General features: G+C 44.5%; 1 protein-coding gene across 1 annotated transcript in view; it reads right to left on the reverse strand.

Moving 5' to 3' along the window:
- The window catches only part of ARHGEF9 (Cdc42 guanine nucleotide exchange factor 9), a 263,094-nt gene that overhangs the window by 236,763 nt on the left and 4,264 nt on the right, over nucleotides 1-22,067 (reverse strand). The window contains exons 2-3 of the mRNA XM_065410528.1: nucleotides 15,584-15,731; nucleotides 10,880-10,989 (exon numbers count right to left, since the gene is read on the reverse strand). Coding sequence (XP_065266600.1) covers nucleotides 10,880-10,989; nucleotides 15,584-15,731 — 258 coding nt within the window. The remainder of the gene's footprint in view (nucleotides 1-10,879; nucleotides 10,990-15,583; nucleotides 15,732-22,067) is intronic.

Consider the following 22,067-nt stretch of genomic DNA (forward strand, 5'->3'; position numbering starts at 1 on the left):
TCAGAGCTTCAGTACAACAGCAGGGACAGACCGAGGTCCTTCTGCTCCAAAAAGAGATAGACCTGTTGTATTAATTTTGATGGAATAGAGGGGCCCAAATAGGTTAATATAACCCAGTCAAGTATCAGGGGGTAGCCGTGTTAGTCTGTATCCACAAAAACAACAAGGAGTCCGGTGGCACCTTAAAGACTAACAGATTTATTTGGGCATAAGCTTTCGTGGGATCCATGCATTTGAAGAAGTGTTTTTTTACCCACGAAAGCTTATGCCCAAATAAATCTGTTAGTCTTTAAGGTGCCACCGGACTCCTTGTTGTTTTTATAAACCTGTCAGTGTCCAACATTAAACAATGTTAAACAAGGCTCAGGGTTTGGTATACAAAGACCTCAGCCTGCTTAGAACCATGGCAATCACACCATTAAAAATCCTTTTAACCTTTTACTAAAGATGCCAAAATGAAAGAAAAAACAGTTAAAGCATTTGAAATGTAAAGTGGAAAGTCAGGCTTTCATTTTAACAACATCCCTTGTTCCCTTTCCCTTTAGCTGGAGAGAGTTTTAGAAGGAACCCCCCCCCTTGACTTGACAGTCTCTTAGGTGGTACCAAAGATGGCAATAACTGTCTTTTGGGTAAAAGAAAGGAAGCTAGCTAAGCTGGGCTGGAGCTATTGTTCCCAGCAAACAGTGCAGGTGGCAGCCATACTGGTGAAGCTCGCGCCAGTAGCTTCTGTCAGTTTTTCCATAGTCTCCACCCAAAGCCTCTTTCTTCAAGGACCCACAAAGGAATAACGGCTGGCATAGCCCATCCCCTAATTATTGCATCCACCAGTTAGGCCTAATATCTGACAAAGCAATTTTGGTTCATTAATTTCCGGTTCCATAGTTTCTGTTTTTACCAAGCATGATTTCAACGTATGATTCAAGAACTATCAACATGGCCTTTTGCTTTAGACTAATTTTGTCTGGTTCTCTTTCACCTGTTTATAACATTCATTATTGAAAGCAACATGACCTACTTTCCATCAACATCTGTTATTGTAGGTTATTGTAACATCTTATAAAACTTTTATATACTTTTTATAACTGAGCTCACAATTAGGGTAAATTTGTTGACCCAATTATCACCACAGGCCTCTAAGACTAAAGCCCAAGGAGGATCTCCCTTAGTTATCAGGCCTATGATACACCATTAAGCAATACAGATTCCATCCACCAGAGGACACTGGTGTGCATACATGCATATTCTAGACCAGGGGTAGGCAACCTATGGCACGCGTGCCAAAGGCGGCACGCGAGCTGATTTTCAGTGGCACTCACACTGCCCGGGTCCTGGCCACCGGTCCGGGGGGCTCTGCATTTTAATTTAATTTTAAATGAAGTTTCTTAAACATTTTAAAAACCTTATTTACTTTACATATCACAATAGTTTAGTTCTATATTATAGAATTTATAGAAAGAGACCTTCTAAAAACGTTAAAATGTATTACTGGCACGTGAAACCTTAAATTAGAGTGAATAAATGAAGACTCGGCACACCACTTCTGAAAGGTTGCCGACCCCTGTTCTAGACAGCTCACTATGATATCTTTTGGTCACAGTGCCTGATCCCATGATGTATTCTACAGACATAATTACCACTGGCTTCTGCAGCATTTGAGAGATCTCAGAATCTTAACAGCCACAGGAGAAGGGACTTTGAAGCTGTGACTTGTGAATATTTGTAATTTCGCCTATCCCCCCAAATTGAATTCTCTCTTTAGTTAAACCCAGGTGTAATTACAGTGGCCTTGAGCTACCAAAATAGCTGTTGCTTAGTACTACAATAGCATTTGTCAGAATGTTTACACAGAGATTTTTCATGCTACACCTAATGCAGAGTTTGGTTTACCGAGAACAGTGTGCTGGGAAAGCACAAAGCACACAGAGCATACATTGCTGCCAAGCAAAGTGCCAACAGGGTTTATACTATAGCCTCTTTCATACAAACCATATCCCAGAGCGAAACAACCCAGTGACAGAGTTAAATAATGAATTACAGCACAAGCAAAGAGAAACCAAGAGGTGTAAATGAGAAAGAAAAGACCCTTTCTCAGCTGAAATTGGATGAGATTGTGTGCTAATAAGTGGGTGATGCCCAGCAAGGCCATTCCAGGAGCTGGGAGCTGCAGGGGACAATGCTCTCATACCAGAGGTAAGATTTTGGGAAGCAGAGAGAAAGGAGATTTTGCTTTGAACTACATGAGGGCTGATTATGCAAGATCACCATAAGCCACGTGCTTATAGTCTGGCAGCAGGTAGTTCCATCTGCAGTTTCTCAGGGAGCACCCAACTTTCTAAAGTATTATGAAGGCCATCACCTGGAGGCCAAGAACTTCTTGATTCAAGCATGGAAGTGCAAATATCTCTTCTCTGCAGTCCAGAACAACCAGGAATCCACAGTTCAAGACCAACTGCCTCTCCATTTCAAGCCACTCACTTGATTGTTGTCTACCCCTAGCGGTTTTGGGGAACTCTCCCACCATTGCATTATCATTGAGGCCTGATCTACACTATACAGTTAGGTCGACGAAAGCTGCTTTGCCTCAACCTAGCTGCAGAAGTGTCTTCACTTAAATTTGGCTTCTACCAACATCAGTGCCTCTCTATGCCGATTTAGTAACACCACCTCCCCAAGCGGTATAGAGTCATGGTCAATGTAGTTAGGCTGACACAGTGTCAGTGTAGACACTGAGTTGCTTATGTCAACTGTTATTGGCCTTCAGGAGCCTAACTACACTGCCCCACACTGACAATACAATTGATACAAGCGCTCCTGGTGAGGACATGCACCGCCAACACAAGGAGCCAAGCTTGCGCGCACACACACACATACACACACACAAGCGATTTAGTAACTGCGGTGGCTGTATACCGACGTAAGTTAGGTCGACATCATTTTGTAGTGTAGACGTAGCCTGACAGCTCCATCAGCATGCAGTTCACTGCAAGCCACGTATGTTCATACAGTGTATCTCGCACTCTGCTCAGTTCATATGCCACCATGGATTGGAAGCATTAGCCCTCAGATCCCTAGAAGGCTGCACAATATTACAGTTTCACTGCTCACCAGGGACTTTAGAACTGCTCTCTCCACAGGCATATGTATGGTGGGCATTCAACAGCAGCCGAGTTAACCATTCATGGGGTTCAGTATTAGTTATGTCAAGGTCTGTCAATTTAGGTTTACTGACGACTACCCCACCTCCTGTGCGATCTAGTGATGTCACACGACGCTATGCACACTACATGTATGCACACACAAATGGGTCTTGCAGAACTGGAAAGCAAAATATAGTCACGGATATATTTAGGAAGCTCCTAGAGTTGAATGAGAAAGAGGGTACTGGGGAAACCATACAAACATCTTAAAACTGTGGCAAATAGTACTTCATAATAGGTTTAGCAAGTGATAATGTAAACCACAGAAAAAAATATACAAAGCAGACATTCCCTGGCTGCAAAATGATTGAATATTTAGAGCCAGGGAAGACAGAGATTAGAGAGGATACATTTTCCTGGCTTTCCTCCACGCATACAAATAAATCTCTGAGTGCATTGGTGCACTGATATTTAAACTAATTAGCACAGACAAATCCATGGGACTCCATGCTTTTCTGTCAGCCTAGTCATATGGACAGAAGGCGATCGACTATCATCATGATTAGCTACAGCTCCTGTGTCAAAATGCAGCAGTTAATGTTCTATTCCCCCTGAAATTAGTAAGGCAAGAGAAATACAGTGTGGGACACATTTCAAATAGGAAACAGAAAATATCTCCACCAAATGAAATGCTCACTCAGCACTGCACTAGGAGATAAAAATAGAGAGCAACAGAGCTGGTGTGGAATACCAAGCAGAGCTCCTGGCTATGGCTGCACGGTGTCACTGGGAGAAAACCCAGATCAACCCTCCCTTCATTCCATTCTCCTGGAGAGAGCACTTTGGTTGAATGTCCTATTCCTCATAAATGTGCTGGTATAGAATTAACTTTGGGGAGCCTGGGATTGCTTCACATAAGGGATCTGGCTCACATGTACACCATCACTGCCATTACAGTCCCCTTCCTGCCTCCAGAAATAGGTTGCTTGTCAGAGAAAAGCAAGCCTTTGTGAATATTCAACACCTTTTTGCAGCAGGTCTGCATACTCCCTGCTACTAGCACAGGGGACAAGAAAGAAACTGGCCCTAATGCAGATGGCAAGATTTCCACCTTAAATACTCACACCGCAGCTTTGCCTGGCACAAAAGATTGTGCTTTAATCCTTTTTATGAGGATGCATCACAGGCCGATAGGAAGGAGTAGGGAGCTGGGCAAGACCAGGGTACTAAAATACAGCTGGCATTAGAGATTCAGGATGAAGCAGTTCCAGCAAAGGAAGGACTGACCTGAACCTGTGCCCACAGAATACAAATCTCACTAATTAGTGAAGATCCAGAAAAGTGTAGTTAAATCCCCTTGACACCCCCTCTCCTGGCTGCCGGGTACAATTCAGGCAGGTGAATAGCCTTGTGGACAAGACATGGGACTCGGATGACCTGAGTTCCATTCCCCCCCATTGTTTCCCTGTGAGCGCCGGGGAAAGATCCTTACCACCTCCTGGGCCTTGTTTGCTCACCCCATCCTCACCTGAGAGGTGAAAGACCCCCTGTTCCAGTCCCCTCTCTGCGAGAGGGGGAGAAAGGATTTGAACGGGGTCTAAACGCTGGGGATGTTCTCAGTCCCTCCTGTTACAGCTGTTCCACTGTGGATAAATAATTAAAGGGTGGCTGGAGCAGGAGGACTAGACTCTGGGTCTCCCACATCCAAGGAGAGTCATCTAACCACAGGGCTAAGAATTATAAGACGGCCGCTAACAACTTCTCTGGCCAGATTTTAAATGGGACCTGATTGCACACATCTACCGGATCAGGCCCCACACATGAGACAGGAACTCCTCCACCTTATCCTCTCCCGCCGGTTCGGGGATTGCTCTGAGGCTAGGCAGGAGATAGGCGTCTGGCCACCTAGAAGGAGGCAGCAGTGCACATGCACATGCCCTAACGCAAAAAACCTCGGTGTCGAGGGAACTTTTACACTGACAGTTTGGTACTGAGTGAATTTAGGCATCTACAGACTTTGACAGGAGTTCTGTGGATTGCAGTGAAGCCTAAAACTGAGACTTAGGTGCCTAAGTCTGGGGTTTAGCCACCTAAATACCTGTGTGGATCTAGCCCAACAAGCCTTTCCTACCCCAGCCTGGAGTTCTGAGTGATTCCAGCCTTACAAACATTCCCCTTGCCACGGCAGTGCGTGGGGGGGGGGGAGGGGTACTGGGCGCTCTGGGGAAAGGACAGCTGTTGAGGCTAGGTAGGGAGTGGGAAGGAGGGGGAGAGCCAACTCATCTTCTGTCCCCACCAGCAGCCACCGCCTCCTCTGCCTGTTCTTTCCCTGCGCAGACACAACAGAGGGAGCAACGAGAGGGGAGGTTGTTTGGCTGCTGGGAGTAGCAACTACAAGGACATCCCTCCTGATGCACAAGGATCCCGTCAGGTTGCCAGACGCGTGTGTGACACTTGGCAGCCTTGTGAATGGGAGCGTGTTCACTGACTTCAGTCGGCTTTGGACAAGGCACTTAGCACTTAACTGGCTTATAACCCAGAGGTAAGAGAGGTCATTCCCCTGCCCAAACGACACACTCAGTGTTTTTAAAATGCAGAGAAGTGCAGCCCTATTTTCAAAAACCTGCACTTTGCACACAGCAGCCTCTTGGGGTTCCGGGGCCACCGCTCACTATCAGCACTGTGCCCTCGATGGCCTGCAGTGACATTCATTAATTTTTCTGGCACTGCCCCCATTCCTCCAAGGACCAAGATAACACTGGTGCTACTAATGCCGATGTTACATTGACCCGGCCTCTTGCTCTCTAACTGAAAAACTGCCATTCGCAGCATGGAAACTAGGCATAGTTTCTTCCAAAACTGGGCCTGTGGTTTTGATTTACCACCCTTTCCAGCCACCTGACTTTTTAAACAATCCATTTGGTCTGTGGCTGCAAATAAATGGATTGACAAGAGATATCCAAACCCTGCAAATCTTAATTCAGATTTACAGATCTTGCCAAGATTTTCTGGCTAGCACGGATTTGATTTTACAGCCCTGCAGCTCTGAGCTCAGGAGATGAGAGATGGATAGGCTTTGAAATGTTGCCATTGTGATCTGTGTTTGTAAATCCCACTCTTGCCTCCTTTAACTCAGTGGATCTGATTTATAAACCCTGATCAGCTTTTGCACACCTGGCTATTCCCTGTAACTCAGCCTAAGTGACAAGCTGCCTAATTGCAGTGATGAGCAAATCTCAGTAGGTGTTTTGATTAGCACTCTAAAGTTGTTTCTCTGAGTTATCTGCGTCTCTTGGGCTAGCAGTTCTCACAACACAATATTCTGGCACTTCTGATTCTGACCCTGGCAGGCAGGTCTCTTTGCTCATCAAAAGGAAGTTCAAAGGTCCATTAACCTTTCCAGCACCAGAATCTCATCTTTATGTCATTCAGCTGGATGGGAAAGCTTCTTAACCAAGCTTTCCTGGACCTCAGAAATGTTTTTTGCATGACTTGAGATGAAAGTTTAGGGGCAGGGTGCTGAGTTTTTCATTTTAATCCACTTTCGGCATGGCTCTCTAGTTACCTACCAGAAACAGGGCTGTTTCCTCAGATTGTTTGGGATACAGACTCTCTTCTTTTGAGTGTGCACAGTGCCTAGCAGAATGGGGCCCTGATCTTTGATGAGAGCCTATAAATGCTATTGCAGGACAATTAATAGTAATGTTTAGAAGAGGTATTTTTTAAAATGAGGTCTAAGTCTTCCTGGTAAATCTCTCTAACCTTCAGTGCCACGGCATGTTAGAGATAGAACTGTAGCAACAGAATCACAGTGTCACACTAGGAATGTGTATTATCACAACAGTGACAAATACCAAGGCTGCTAAATGCAGGGCTGTTCTTAATAGGTTAAGAAAGTTTGATTTATTAAACTTGGCTGACCACAGGCATGCATCATTCAGAGCCAGCTCCTGAATATGGTAATGTTGCATATCATATAATACAGCTGATGGCGTTCTCTGATAGGGCTTGAGTATCATACAACAGAATATATCGCTATCTATAACAGCAGCTCCCCATAAATATTGTTGCTCTTCTTTATTCAACACTTGGCTGGCTCCAGAGCACAGACAATAGCTCTGTTGGTGTTGGCTCATTTTATCAAGATGGCAAATTGTTAGTAGCTGGCAGTTTTGAGTCCAGTGTGCACATCACCAAGTGGCACATCCCAAGTGGCATTAATTCACTGACAGAGGTTCTGTTCGCTCCAAAATCCATCAATGCTAACTTATGTGTCAGCCAAGGGATGGATGTCACTTAATATAACCAAGAGGGGGGTTCTCCCTTTCTGTATCTCTGGTATCTGAGCATGCTCCCTCCACCGCATTCCCAGCCCCTGCTGCCCCCTGAAGAGGGTGAGGGATTCTTCCTCTGTCATGACTCTGGGCCACTCAATGACAAGGATACTTGGTGGATTCACTTACCCTATGTAACTAAAAAGATCAGTGAACCTGTATGTCTACACTGCAATTAAAAACCCACGGCTGCCCTGTGCCAGCTGACTGAGGCTTGCGGGGCTCCGAGCCTGTTTCACTACACTGAGGCCTTCTGGGGTTGAGCTGCAGCCCAGGGTCTCAGACCTCACAGAATCACCTCCCACCTCGCAGAATCAGTCTGACAGCCCGGAATCACCTCTCACCTTGCAGAATCAGTCCGACAGCCCGGAATCACCTTTCACCTCGCAGAATCAGCCCGGAAGTCTACACTGCAAAGAATCAGCCCCACAGCCTGAGCCCCGTGAGACCGAGTCAGCTGGCATGGACCAGCCACGGGTTTTTAATTACAGTGTAGCCATATCCATAAAGGTCATACCCTGTAACTTTCACACCTGGAAATTCCGCAAGAAAATCATTTGAAACTGCAGGGTTTTGCATCAAGACCATGAATCTGCCCTAGGTTTGTTCAAAAGCTTTTCAGTTAGTGAATCTCACAGCTGTGTATATTTCACATGCTTTAGGTGGAAGGTGTGACAAAACTCTCACCACCAGGTTGGGTTAGTTCTGCTTGCTGCAATAATTAGAGTGGAGCTCACACCAAAACACTGAATCTAAACAACAGGTTTCTAAATTATTTAGATTATAAATTCCTTGGGACAGGGACCTTATCTTCACACCTCTGTAACAAGTCTAGCAACTCTGGGCATCACATGAAGTTCTAATCCAGATCTGAGCTTTGTGGCTGCCTCTGTAATAGGCCAAACAGCCACAAACTCTGGGAAGAAAAGAGTTTTCAGGTTTTTTGGCCCGCCAATTACAATAATAGTTTGTCCCTCAATTGAGCCTCCCAGCCTTTACAGATTTAACAAATTAAGCCATAAAACACACACACATGAGGTAGGAAATCCTTATTATCCTAATCATAAAGACAGGGAAGTTGAGGCACAGGTAGGTGAAGTGACTTGACCAAAGTCACATAGTGAGTTAATGTCAGAGTCAGGAATAGAACAGAGCTGTGTCCTAACACCCACCTCTGTGCTTTTACTACCAGCTCATGCTTCTATTCTTGATTTGTGTGTATTCGTAACCTGGCAGAGACTTTCAGCTCCACGTACACTCTGCATCCAATTAATGCCAAAGATATGCTGTCTAGCAACGTGGAAGGATCTCCTTACAGAATTACCCCTCTGGGAAGAGATTGTAATCCCAAGGGATGTGAGCAGAAATTAAGGGCTGACCATCTTGATCTGACTCTTGGTTAAATGAATGTGATTCTTCTCTGTGGATTATATTTCAGTCCACTAAATAGAGAAGTAATTGAAGGTGGCAGTCAAGGCACAAAGCTAACAGTTTTCAGAGTGGTAGCCGTGTTAGTCTGTATCAGCAAAAACAATGAGGAGTCCTTGTGGCACCTTAGAGACTAACAAATTTATTTGGGCATAAGCTTTCGTGGGCTAACAGTGACTCCTAAATGCCAATAACCCTTCCCTGCATGTGTTCAGTGAAAGCTGCAGAACCCATCCAAAACAAGGAAATCGGAGTAGTCAACATGAGTTATCACCAATGAGCCATTTCTATCACGAAAACCAGACATAAAGCAGCAGGGTCCTCTTTAAAGATCATGTTTCATAAAGGCAGCTGATCAGATAAAGAAGGGCAATTACGTAAAGGCATAATAAAATTGTACAGACACAGCAGGGAGGCAGCAGTGGCAGCAGCTGTGGGGAAAATAGCAACAGGCAACACGCAAGAGTGGGCTCAGTTTGGATCAGCTATTTACCCAAACACCTGAACTTCCGGGTGTAAAGAATTAATGTGTTGTGACAGCAGACGTAACTGGGGCACTCAGACTAGTACCCAAAGCTTTCATGACTCTATAGGCAAACACTAGTACAAGGTTGCTTTATCCTCTTTTGGGGCCCTGCCACTACAGGTCAACATCTCCCTCACTCTCTCTCTCAAAATCTGGGCTGGAAATATCATGAAAACAGGGTCCCTTGTAAATGGTCAGTACTGTAATTCCCTCCTTGGTCCCACTGGGAAATCTAGTGTTCATGGGTGCTGGCCCAGCCTTTGCTCACCCCACTGCAAAAGAAAGCCCTTAGAGTGATAAATTAACTCTTTTTTTGCTTGTTCTCCAAAAGCTCTTCTTTGCTGCGGTCATCCACATGAGCATCATGCTGAAATCAGTGAGACATCAGAGTACACAACAATCAGCAATACAGCAATTGAAGTGCATCCTGCCTGAACACAGCAGAAAGCTCGGGGAGGAAAGCTCCAGCTACCCTACTCCCCACCATGGCAAACATAAGCAAGAACCAGATTGATTCTGGTCCTAAATTGATTTGCTTACATATTGTCTAAAGCTATTTCTGAGTCTCCCATCTGATCAGTAAAAAGCAGCTTCCCCTCCCCACACCAGCTGGGAAATCATTCAATGTACAGTACATAGAGGATTAGCAATGTAGCTGGCTCATGATTAAGGCAAACCAAGATCCTCTCATGAGATGTGCTGGCCACCTTCGGCTCCCAATGAAGGGCTTCCTCCCAGAGCCAGGCTCAGGAAAGACAAGTGTCACAAAGAGTATCATGTAGTGAACCTCACTTCCAGAAGCAAAGACATAGCATGAGGCAGCTACCAAGAGAATTCTGAGCCTGGAGATGTGGTGATATGCAGATCGGGGAATGCTGGCACAGCTCTTTGCGAATTTTCTTTGATAGCTTGCCCACAACTTTCTACCTCCAAGACAAAGATCCAGACTAGTCCCCACAACCCCAGTGGGTTTCACTAGTGAGTTTGGAGATTACACTGTCAAAAGGAAAAGCATCCGGATTTCATCTGTATTTGCAAAACACTTTGGAAAGAACAGACACATAAATATGTCACAGAGATAGCGACAATAATGAATCCAAAGGACATACGGTAATAAAACTACAGACAATTTGAAATTACACAGTTTCCCCCCATCTGCGAGGAATATTCAGCCAAAAGGAAGGGAGGGCCCAGGCCCCGTGTTAGGTTGTAAAGCCTCTGATTTATATCCGATGGGAACTAAACTGGGCAAAAAAGGTTAATGCTACAATCTTTATATTGCCATAAAATAATCCACAGTAATTACAAAAAAAAAAAAATCTGCTGCTACAGAAACTGTGTTCTGGATTCTGGAAGCTTTTACTAAAGCATATTGTCAGATTATAAGGCTAAGTATGCACCAGACAAATGCCAGCACTAGAGCAGATAAAAACATATTTCAAACAATGCCTTACTTTATTGACTAGCAGCTGTTCAGCTCCAGGCTTCAGGGGCTTCCATCTACTTCCACCATTCCTGCCATCTCTGCGTACCTCCAGAGTCTTTGAACCCAGGTCATTCTCAGCTGCAGGACAAAATCCACACAAAAAGGAATTAAAGGATAAACACCATGTTCTGTCTCAGTCTGTGGGGTGAGGGCTGTTTTGAATGAAAGAAACAAGACAGTGTGAAAATACTCCTTCAAGCTTTACTTTTTTCTAAAAAAAATTAAAAAGTAGAAAATTTATTTCAGTGCCTAATTCATACTCTTGAGATGGAAGGAAAGTATCCTAATTTGGATGCTGTGGAAATTCAGACATCACTTAAGAGCTCAGGCCCAAATTCAGATCTGGCGTAGGCAGGTAGGGGCAGACACGCTGGATCACAGGCCAGGATGCTATTCCACAAGCACAGGAAGAATATAATCTGAATACATTGTTATTAAAGGTCTGGTATCTCAAGGACCATAAGTTCTAAAACACTTCTTATACATCTTTGGAAATCTGGGGTTCCCAGCCCTGGTGGTCTGCAACATGAGACACCTTGAAGTAGTAACTGCTCCTTTAATCTACACAAATCAAGAATAGGCCATTAAAAGGCTGAGTACCAGAGAACCCAGGACGTTTTCATCATCCCAAGCATCCTAGGCCAGTCCACCCATGGAAACAATTGCACTTCAATGGATTTGCACCCACTTACACCAAGTCTGAACTTGGCCCTATAGACAACTGAGCACCCCCTGAGGATTCTGTACCTGAAGGTGCAGCTGGCTATTAAGGAGATACAGATGAACTAGGAGGAGATGATTTAAGCATAACTTACCTTTTATTAAATTCAGCTATATTGTTCTAATCAACCATGAACCCAGCTCTTCCTCCCAACCCCCACCCGATGGGTATGGCACAGTTCTGGGCAGAAGCCTTTGCTCTAGTTTAGAGAGGTCTATTTCCCTCTCATATTGCCCATGGTTTGGTTTGAATCACTTCCGCCAGTCCACCCTTCACACAATGCTTGCCTGGAGTGATATCCACGGGGAGAGATGAGCTGTAGAAAGGCACCACATGTAGGTCTGCAGCTGCTGCTAATGCAGGCTCCTGAGTCAGCAGGCCACACGTGGCTTGAGCAGAGCACAGACAGCGTGCGTGCCTGAGTGTTCATTCGCTTCCCCTGGGGTCTGTCAGCCCTTTCAGGAAGGAAAGAGCTGAATTCCGGAAAATTTGCCTGAGAGATGTACAACACTGATTTCCCTCTTTCCAATCCACCCCTAAGTCCAGACAGCAGTTGCACTCAATGCTAACCTAGGATGGCTGCATGACTCAGAGATGGGCCCAAACCAAAATCCCAGATCTAAAATATCAGCTCCAGACTGTGAAACTGGCCAGTGACAGGATGAGCTGAAACCCTGTATCCAAGTACTCCTGAGCTTTGGGAAAGTGGAGATACAAGTCTGGATCTGAACTCTGCAGATCAATTTCACCTCTACCTTACAATGACTCTATGTGCAATGAGTAGCGATACAGTTTGGAAGCTAACAGCATCTGGCAGAAAGAATCAGCTAGACCTTATAAAACAAGTTTTAGCTATGAACTGTTCCCCATGCAGACAGGCTCCTTCCGACGGCAAGCCTGGAGGTGTGGTTTACTCTATAGCACATTAAATGAAGACCTACTGACTATTGATCCTACACATCTCTTATCATACTACCATGCTGTGCTTCTACTGTGCCATTCATGTGAGGATCTCAGAGTACTTCATAATCGTTCAGGGGCGTTAAAACATGAAATTCATACCCATGGACCCAATCACACACCCAACTGAAGTTTTGCTCCAGATCAGGATCCAGACTTGGAGATTATTAGATCTGGGGTTCTGTCTCAGACCCATCTCTAGTTATGGAATTGCATTCAGGGCTGCTTGGACAGGGAACCTGATTTTCTTCCAGCATTACTGGGAGAGAGAGAGAGATTGCACTGAAACCTATTTCCTAAATGCAGTACTGACATAGTCAGCCTGCTATTATTTTTAGCAGTGCATGTTTCTCTTTCTAGTCTCCCAAACAAACAAAAAACAAACCAAGCTGCAGTGTGAGGACTAATTATAACTAAAGGATGATACAAGACTAAAGAGGCAACATGCAGATCCTGTAACACTTGCATTCTTAAAAAGGCTTATCCACTTCCACCCACACACTAGAAACGTATCAGTACAGAATAACATTCATTTTAGTAAGCAGCTGCTTCACCCTTTCACCACTGGTGCTTCTCATACCTGCTGTACTGCCACCATCCATTAACACTTGGTTTCAATGAGTGGCATATTTGGATGTATCTACATGGCTGGTATTCTTGACCTGGACATACCAAGAAATCCTAATGTTCAGGTATTAGTAATATTGACCCCTTAGGAAAGAACCTCCATACTCTATATGTCATTCTTCCTAATCAGGGAGGTTGGACATTGAAGACACCTATTAGATCATCAGCTCATCTCCCTGCTAGTGCAGGACTGTTCCCTGCAGTACATTCTCTCATGGCAGTAGATGACAGCGGATGGATACTCGATGATGGCCTGTTCTGTTCATTCCCTCTGAAGCACCTGGCCTTGGCCACTGTTGGAAGACAGGATACTGGGCTAGATGGACCATTGATCTGACCCACTATGGCCATTCTTATGTTTTCTCCAGAGTAGTTTGGAGATAGGACTTGTACCAATTTCCTTGGCCAACTATTTCACAGCATACTAGATTGTACTCAGGTTTCTGATATTCTCTTCCCTCTTGATCAGAAAGAAGATCCAGATTGGAAAAAAGCTTTTCCTTCTGATGTCACATTCCCAAACAAACCTCCCACCTGGATCTCTGAGAAAATTTAGCTAATCATTCATCTTCTCAAATGGCAATATTCACAAAGAGACTACTAAATTACACAAAACTGTCCAGGACACAGAACTGGGAAGAAATCACCATGTACAGCAAATGAGATGAAAACCCAAATCACAGGTTGCTAAAAGGTTTTTACACTTCAGAGCATCATCCATCTCCCTTTTGGGTAATGAAAATCTGGGGACAGGAATTAAAGAGAGTAAAGACCCATTATTTGCAATACACATGAAGATCCTAATTCATCAGGGTTAAACTCTCTACAGCTTGTGGCTATGGCAACCTGTTCCCCCAAGTTCCAGATTTATAACGAATACAGATGTAATTCCAGACCATCTCTCCTAGTCCCTAGCCCAATGCTTCCCTTGCTGCTTTGGTTGAAAGGCAAGTCTGAGGGTACGTCTTCACTGCCCGCCGTTTCGGCGGGTAGCAATCAATTTATCCGGGATCGATATATCGCGTCTCGTTAAGTTAAAGAAGTATGGGCTGGATGAATGGACTGTAAGGTGGATAGAAAGCTGGCTAGATCGTCGGGCTCAACGGGTAGTGATCAATGTCTCCATGTCTAGTTGGCAGCCGGTTTCAAGCGGAGTGCCCCAAGGGTCGGTCCTGGGGCCGGTTTTGTTTAATATCTTTATTAATGATCTGGAGGATGGTGTGGACTGCACTCTCAGCAAGTTTGCAGATGACACTAAACTGGGAGGCGTGGTAGATACGCTGGAGGGTAGGGATCAGATACAGAGGGACCTAGACAAATTGGAGGATTGGGCCAAAAGAAACCTGATGAGGTTCAACAAGGACAAGTGCAGAGTCCTGCACTTAGGACAGAAGAATCCTATGCACTGCTACAGACTAGGGACCGAATGGCTAAGTAGAAGTTCTGCAGAAAAGGACCTAGGGGTCACAGTGGACGAGAAGCTGGATATGAGTCAACAGTGTGCTCTTGTTGCCAAGAAGGCTAATGGCATTTTGGGCTGTATAAGTAGGGGCATTGCCAGCAGATCGAGGGACGTGATCGTTCCCCTTTATTCGACATTGGTGAGGCCTCATCTGGAGTACTGTGTCCAGTTTTGGGCCCCACACTACAAGAAGGATGTGGAAATATTGGAAAGAGTCCAGCGGAGGGCAACAAAAATGATTAGGGGTCTGGAGCACATGACTTATGAGGAGAGGCTGAGGGAACTGGGATTGTTTAGTCTCCAGAAGAGAAGAATGAGGGGGGATTTGATAGCTGCTTTCAACTACCTGAGGGGGGGTTCAAAAGAGGATGGAGCTCAGCTGGTCTCAGTGGTGGCAGATGACAGAACAAGGAGCAATGGTCTCAAGTTGCAGTGGGGGAGGTCTAGGTTGGATATTAGGAAACACTATTTCACTAGGAGGGTGGTGAAGCACTGGAATGCTTTACCTAGGGAGGTGGTGGAATCTCCTTCCTTGGAGGTTTTTAAGGCCCGGCTTGACAAAACCCTGGCTGGGATGATTTAGTTGGGAATTGGTCCTGCTTTGAGCAGGGAGTTGGACTAGATGACCTCCTGAGGTCCCTTCCAACCCTGATATTCTATGATTCTATGATCCCCGAACGCGCTCACCGTCGACTCCGGAACTCCACCAGAGCGAGCGGCGGTAGCGCAGTCGACGGGGGAGCCGCGGCCGTCGATCCCGCGCCGTGTGGACCCCAGGTAATTCGATCCAAGATACTTCTACTTCAGCTACGCTATTCGCGTAGCTGAAGTTGCGTATCTTGGATCGATCCCACCCCCCTAGTGTAGACCAGCCCTAAGTAGTCAAATGAAAGGTGACTCACCACCAGTGCTCAGCAACATCCGCCTCCTCCAGCCCAGTTGGTCCAGCCCCATTGGAGTGCTTTGCGAAAGGGGTAAGGAGTGACATCTGTCCAACAGGATTTTGAAAGGAGGTGCTTGTGGTGATGGATGAAGAGGGTGAGACAGGGGCTGGAAAGAAAAAGATTGTGCAGTAGGAATATTATTGCCTATAGTTTGACAAAGGTCAGACTCAATTAGTGCAATGGCATGACTCATGCCTTTCTCCAAGACATTAAGCTCACTGTAATACACCCTAAATGGGCCAAACAAATCTGTGACCACTTAATTGTTTTCGATAGAAAGATTTAGACTTGCTGATCATCTCTGTACAGTATCAGCTTTCATTTCTAGTAGGTCACTAGCTTGAACTCAGATCCAGGGATAAAATTTTCAAAAAAGCATACAAGTCATTTAGGAGCATAAGTCAATGGGACATAGGCTCTTAAGTCTCTTGGGCACTTTTGAAAGTTAGACCCAAGGTCACTAGTGGTCGAATGTTGTTCCTTCCTGGTCGTACTTTGTTGGCCTACCTGAAATAAGTAGTTTGTTATCTCAGTCTAGTTCCCATGTCACAGTAATCACCACTACCACAATCCACATTAACTCAGAGAGGTCAATAATTGAATGGCATGGAAAGTGAACAACAATGTACTGGGACATGATTCCTCCAAAGCTGGAGGAGGCACACAGCCAGGGAGCAGTGTGAGGAGTTTGCACGGTCTCTGCACGCGCTATGGTTAAAGAGGAAAACATCAGCTCCCAGTACTGGCTATCTTGCCTCTTACTCTATAATTTGTTTTAATTACAGATATCACTTTTTTTTAAAAAAAAGCACACGCTCAGCTAACTTTACTAATAACACAGAATGACACTTAAGGCTGAGAGAGCCAAAGCAGTTCCAGCAATACCCTAGCTGAGTTATTCTGAGTACTGTGGTTTTTGTGACTTTAACAATACCTGTATAAAAGTGAATTATCTCTCAGGTCCCCCAAACCTTACAAATACAGCTGCTTTTCTAGTCATTTGCATATTAGGTGTTTTCCAGTGCAATAAACAGAACCCTACACTTGGTCTTTGAACCGGACAGCAGGTTGCAACTTTGTTATGTATAGTAGGTATTCTTGTGGAGCCGGTAGGTTCACTAAGGGGGCACAGAAGACCATCTGGGCAGGAAAGGATTCTGCACACCTAGGTGGAATTTTATTACTTTTGAGGTGCATATGTTTGTAAAAAAGAACATTGAAAATTATCTAGACTATCCTGCCTCTTTAAGGACCAAATCCAATAGCTCTTGCCTCAGCTAAAATTAAAGTGTAGCATAGGGCTTGCTTCAGCCAAGTCAAAGCATGAATCATTGCAGGCAAGAAAAACTCACCTTGCTCCCTTCCAGACACACTTCTGCCCCACCCTGCAGTCCACATCTCCCCTCTAGTGTGATTGGAGGAATTAATTGTCTACAGCTGGTCCAACCCTGCTACCTAAGCAAATCCCCTCTCTCATTACAGACCTTCTTCTGAAGGAGAGTGCTAACCCCTTCCCTGCCAACCCCATCGAAGAGTTTGTGTCTATCTGAAGCATCTGTCATTAGCCCCTTGTCTGAGACAAGATACCAGTGATATTTACTATTTTACTCAGGTCTGGGTTCCAGTTCATATTGTTCCTGTTAGAGCTGCAAAATTCAGATGTGAATACAAACTCTTCTAAATTCTGTTGAGTCTTCCGAGATAGGTTTTGGTTTGGCTTATTATAAGGATAGGGACCAATTGTGAAGTTACATTAGTAAGCATGAAATTGCAAGGGCTTCCAATCCTCATGCTTCAGGGCATAAATTGATCACCAGATGGAATCAGGATAGAATATTTTTTCCACTCCCTCACACTCACACACACAAAAATGGACAGTATTATATTATTAGCTGCATTATGGTCACATTACATCTTCTGAAGCATCTGTCACTGGAGTGTGTTATTCACAACACTTGTCACTGTTGTTTTCTGTCTCCCAAATGTATTTATATGGTGCCTGTCACCATCATTTCTAGTTCTGGGATCAAAATTCCTATGTTCTTGCTAGAGATAATTTAGATCCAGACCCAGATTTAATCCAGTCAAAAACAGGAGTGGCAGGGAATTTGAATGTGAGGGGTTAGTTAGGACCCATCTCTAGTTCTTGACTGCACATGCTTCTGTACTCTTTCACTACGCTTAGAAATAGTATCAGAACGTCTATTTCGATTGAAGGGGTCACACAGAAAGGAGTAAAAATTACAGAGGTGGTTTCCTTGAAAGTTGATTGCTAACTGCTAACATGACCCATACATTATACCCGGTGCCTGTGAAGTGCTACTGAAAACAAACAAACAAAAAGGCTTTGCTGTTAACTAAAGCAACCATAAAGTGGCTGAGTATTCTTTGGCTGTGCCTCCACCAAAGTAATAGTGAATCCAGACAAAGAGGAAATGGCCTTTTAAGGCTAACAGGAAGAACACTATAACTTTCCCTCTCTCAAGCAGTGACTACCTTTCATTAGCTAAAGAACAATTGTCTTGAAATGGCCAAATGTGCAGTGACTCTCTGAAGAATGGCTTCATTTTTTAGAGTTATACAATTCAAAATAGGCTTTTATTTTTATCCTGACAAATGATGAGTCTCAGATACACTCTGAGTTAGGAAATCAGCAGAAATTTCTGCGGACGATGTAACAGTACAAACTGGGAGATTCACCGGTTCCAAGGGACCATTGTGATTACCTAGTTTGACCTCCTCTGAAACACAGGCCACAGAACTTCCAAAATCATTCCTAGAGCAGTTCTTTTAGACCAGGGATCAGCAACCTTTGGCACGCAGCCCACCAGGGTAAGCACTCTGGCGGGCTGGGCCGGTTTGTTTACCTGCCGTGTCCGCAGGTTCAGCCGATCGTGGCTCCCATTGGCCGCGGTTCGCCGCTCCAGGCCAATGGGGGCGGCGGGAAATGGCACAGGCTGAGGGATGTGCTGGCTGCCACTTCCCGCCGCCCCCATTGGCCTGGAGCGGCAAACCGCAGCCAGTGGGAGCCGCGATTGGCCGAACCTGCAGACGCGGCAGGTAAACAAACCAGCCCGGCCCACCAGGGTGCTTACCCTGGTGGGCCACGTGCCAAAGGTTGCCGATCCCTGTTTTAGACAAACATTCAATCTTGATTTAAAAATCACCAGTGATGTAGAATCCACCATGACTATATGTAAATTGTTCCAATAGTTATTACCCTCTTTTTACTAAGCTTTCGGGCTAGATGAGAGTTGCATCTATGTATCTTAGGTATTTACATGGCCCCCATTACCACAGTAAGTGAGTGCCTTTAATGTATTTATCCTCAAAACATTCCTGTGTTTTGAGGATAAATACATTTTACAGATGGGAAGCTGAGGCAAACAGAGAATAAGTTACTTGCCCAAGGTCACGCAGGAAGTCTACATCAGAATAAAGAACTGAACTTACATTCCCCAAGTCCCAGGCTAGCACGTTACCCACTGGACCACCATTCTTCTCTTGATTAGGAGACACAATGGTAGACAAAGTAGGTTCCATTTCAAGGTACATTTACCAGCCATTCCAGCTTTATGTATGTTATGAATGCAGGAGGACTTCCTTGTAGATGAACTGGCAATAAGACTGGTTAATGGGAAGAGGTTGCAGGGAATGTGTGACATTTTATAGTTCTTTATTATTAATTATTATTATTTATAGGACAGTAATGCCCAGAGACCTCAACTGGGATCAAAGCCCCAGTGAGCGGGACACTGTACAAACACATAGTGTAAAACAGATTGTAAGCTGTTTGGGACAGGGAACTAATTAAAAAGCCACAAGTGGTTATAACAAACTAATGTAGGGAATAGGGAACAGCAGATCACAATTAGGGGAACATGTGGTTACACGGATTAGCCATGTGCCAACTAGCTGGCTGAGTCAAATATGTATGAATAAAGCCACCAGGCTTTACATACACTGCCAAACCTCTCACTGACAGCAAAATAACAGCATTCCCAGACAAAACACCAGTTAAAGAAAAAATAGAAGTTTTTGTCATTAAGATTTTACTAGTACCTTGTGCTTATTAAAATAAAAAAAAGTGTCTGAAAAGCAGAACAGCTTGGAGACAAATGGCCCTGCCACTAAAATATAGCTACTACAGAATAGAACATAGCAGCCATTTGGCCCAAGCAAGATTTAAGAGAGTGGGGAAGTGAAGTATCATTTCTTGATTTGAAATATTAGTCTGAAGTTTCATCAGTGGTACTCCAGCTGTCAATGGGCCAATATTAACTGTGAGTTAGAGAGAAAACTCTGATGATCAGCTCTAGGAAATATCCCTTCTCCTGGCTACTATGTAGTTACAGGTCTCTACAGTAATCTTTGCAACATTAAATGCCAGACGGCCAATACAACAATAAACTAAACTGAAAAGGCCACTGTGAGAACTTGCTGAACATTACCAGCCATTTCTTGGCAAATAGAGAAGAAGAAAATAGCAGCTTCTCCCAGTTGTGAGAAGCAAATTGTACCAGCTGCTACAAAATGAAGATAAGCAAAGCTGCAAGTCTGTGGCTGAATTTAGAACTCCTGAGTCCAAGTCCTGTGCTTAATCAGCAGACTATGCACCTGCTATTCTACTGAATGTACCAGTCCAGGCAGAACAGGCATGTGCAGAGAGAATGCCCTTCTGAGTCCCTGAATTTCCCAGGTATATCCACATGGTGTGCAGTTACTGCATGAGAAATTATATGTGCCACTCATGAATTAAAGCATCAGTTACTCTACTAGTAAATAATGTTTGCTAGAATTGCTCACACCTCAAAACGTGGAATGCTTTATGGGAGATCGTTGGTCATGCTCCCCACTAATATGGCCTGCTTTATGGGGGATCTTTAGTGGCAGTAACAATTCAAGCAACTCAGTGATATTCACCAACACTAAGGTGAAGAAGAGGGCTGTTCCACCAATGACCTTCAGCAGTATCAATCACAGAACGAGGGATCACTTCATAGCAATCTGGGGCAATAGCTGCCTGTTTTATAAGAGTGGCAGGGGTCTGTGAGTGAATAATCTGTTGTGGCTCAGGCGCAGACAGCCATCTTGACACGGCACCCAAATCCTATGCTGAAGATGACCTTCCAGACAGGGCTGCAGTCTGCAGGAATCTGACTTTCACAGCTCTGGCTGCAACATGCCCCCAGAAAAAGGTAATAGAGACAACTGACTTACTTACCGGCTTACTCCATGCAGCTACAAGAATCTGCTGCTAGAAGGAATCCATAAGGAATCCCTTTGGACTGAAAATTCAAATCAGTAGGTAGCTGGTAAAAAGTTAGTTCCTGAAAATCGAAACATACTGATTTCACCAATAGCCAGCAGAGGGCACAAAAGGATTGCAGTTAAAAGCCAGCCATGCTTTCACAGTTAAGAGTGACACTTTCCTATTAAGTGTGGAAAAGGCTGGGCTGAAATACTCAGTACCTGGAGGTAACTGGGATTTGGGGGGGGAGGGGGGAGGGGGAAGGTGTCCACAACAGAAGTGGGTGTGAAGTGGTGTTTGAAACATGAACCCAGACTGAAATTTTGCGATTGTCCCCCATATCATTCCAAAACCATAGATCTATAACACCCCTCCCTCCCAAGAACTGGATGATTAGAAATCAAGAGCTGGATTTTGCATTTTAGGCGTGTGTATGCTCTAAAGTCTAAACCATTCTACAGCAACGACAACCAGGCATCCTCCCTTTCCACCCAGCCACCACCTCAAACTGATGGAAGCTGGTAGAGTACATCGTTACATCAAACTTGGGTATGCCTGGCTCCAGGCTGACTTCTTCCCGAAATGCTGATATTGTAGGATCAGCAATTCGGCAATGCTACATGCCGTGAGGTCCCTCCTGGGAGCTGTGTGCTCTTTTTGGGCGAGATAATGTGGATTGCAGGGAGATGCTATATTTCTTGGAATGGTAGAAATGAACATGGCAGCTTTGGCCAGTTTGCAGGTCGGGTTTTTAAATCGTTTGAGCTCCAGAGGAACCTGACGTTCACCTTACCAGTTGTTTCTAATATTTAGCCATAAGCTTAAAATGAGGATGCAGATTTTACTCTGGCGCTGTGGTAGTTCAGCTTGTTAAGGTTATACCTAACTTTCCATTTGCAACCCGATTTTAACTCCTACTATTCTTTAAATTCCTCAACTCCTTTCTGGCTGAATGGTTTGATGTGTCCCAGGAAGAGAGGAGAATTTTGAGTAGGGTCTGAGAGCAAATGGACAGGGCAAGTTTAAAGTTAACTAAAAGTCTGAAAAATAAGTAGCTTTTTACCCTTTAAAATTATTATTATTATTATTTATATTAGGGTAGTGTCTAGAGACCCTCATCAACATTAGGATCCCATTGTTCTAGACATTGTACATACACATAACAGCAGACAGTCCCTGCCCTGAAAAGCT

This window comes from Emys orbicularis, chromosome 9 (assembly GCF_028017835.1).
Source record: "Emys orbicularis isolate rEmyOrb1 chromosome 9, rEmyOrb1.hap1, whole genome shotgun sequence".
Taxonomy (NCBI): domain Eukaryota; kingdom Metazoa; phylum Chordata; order Testudines; family Emydidae; genus Emys; species Emys orbicularis.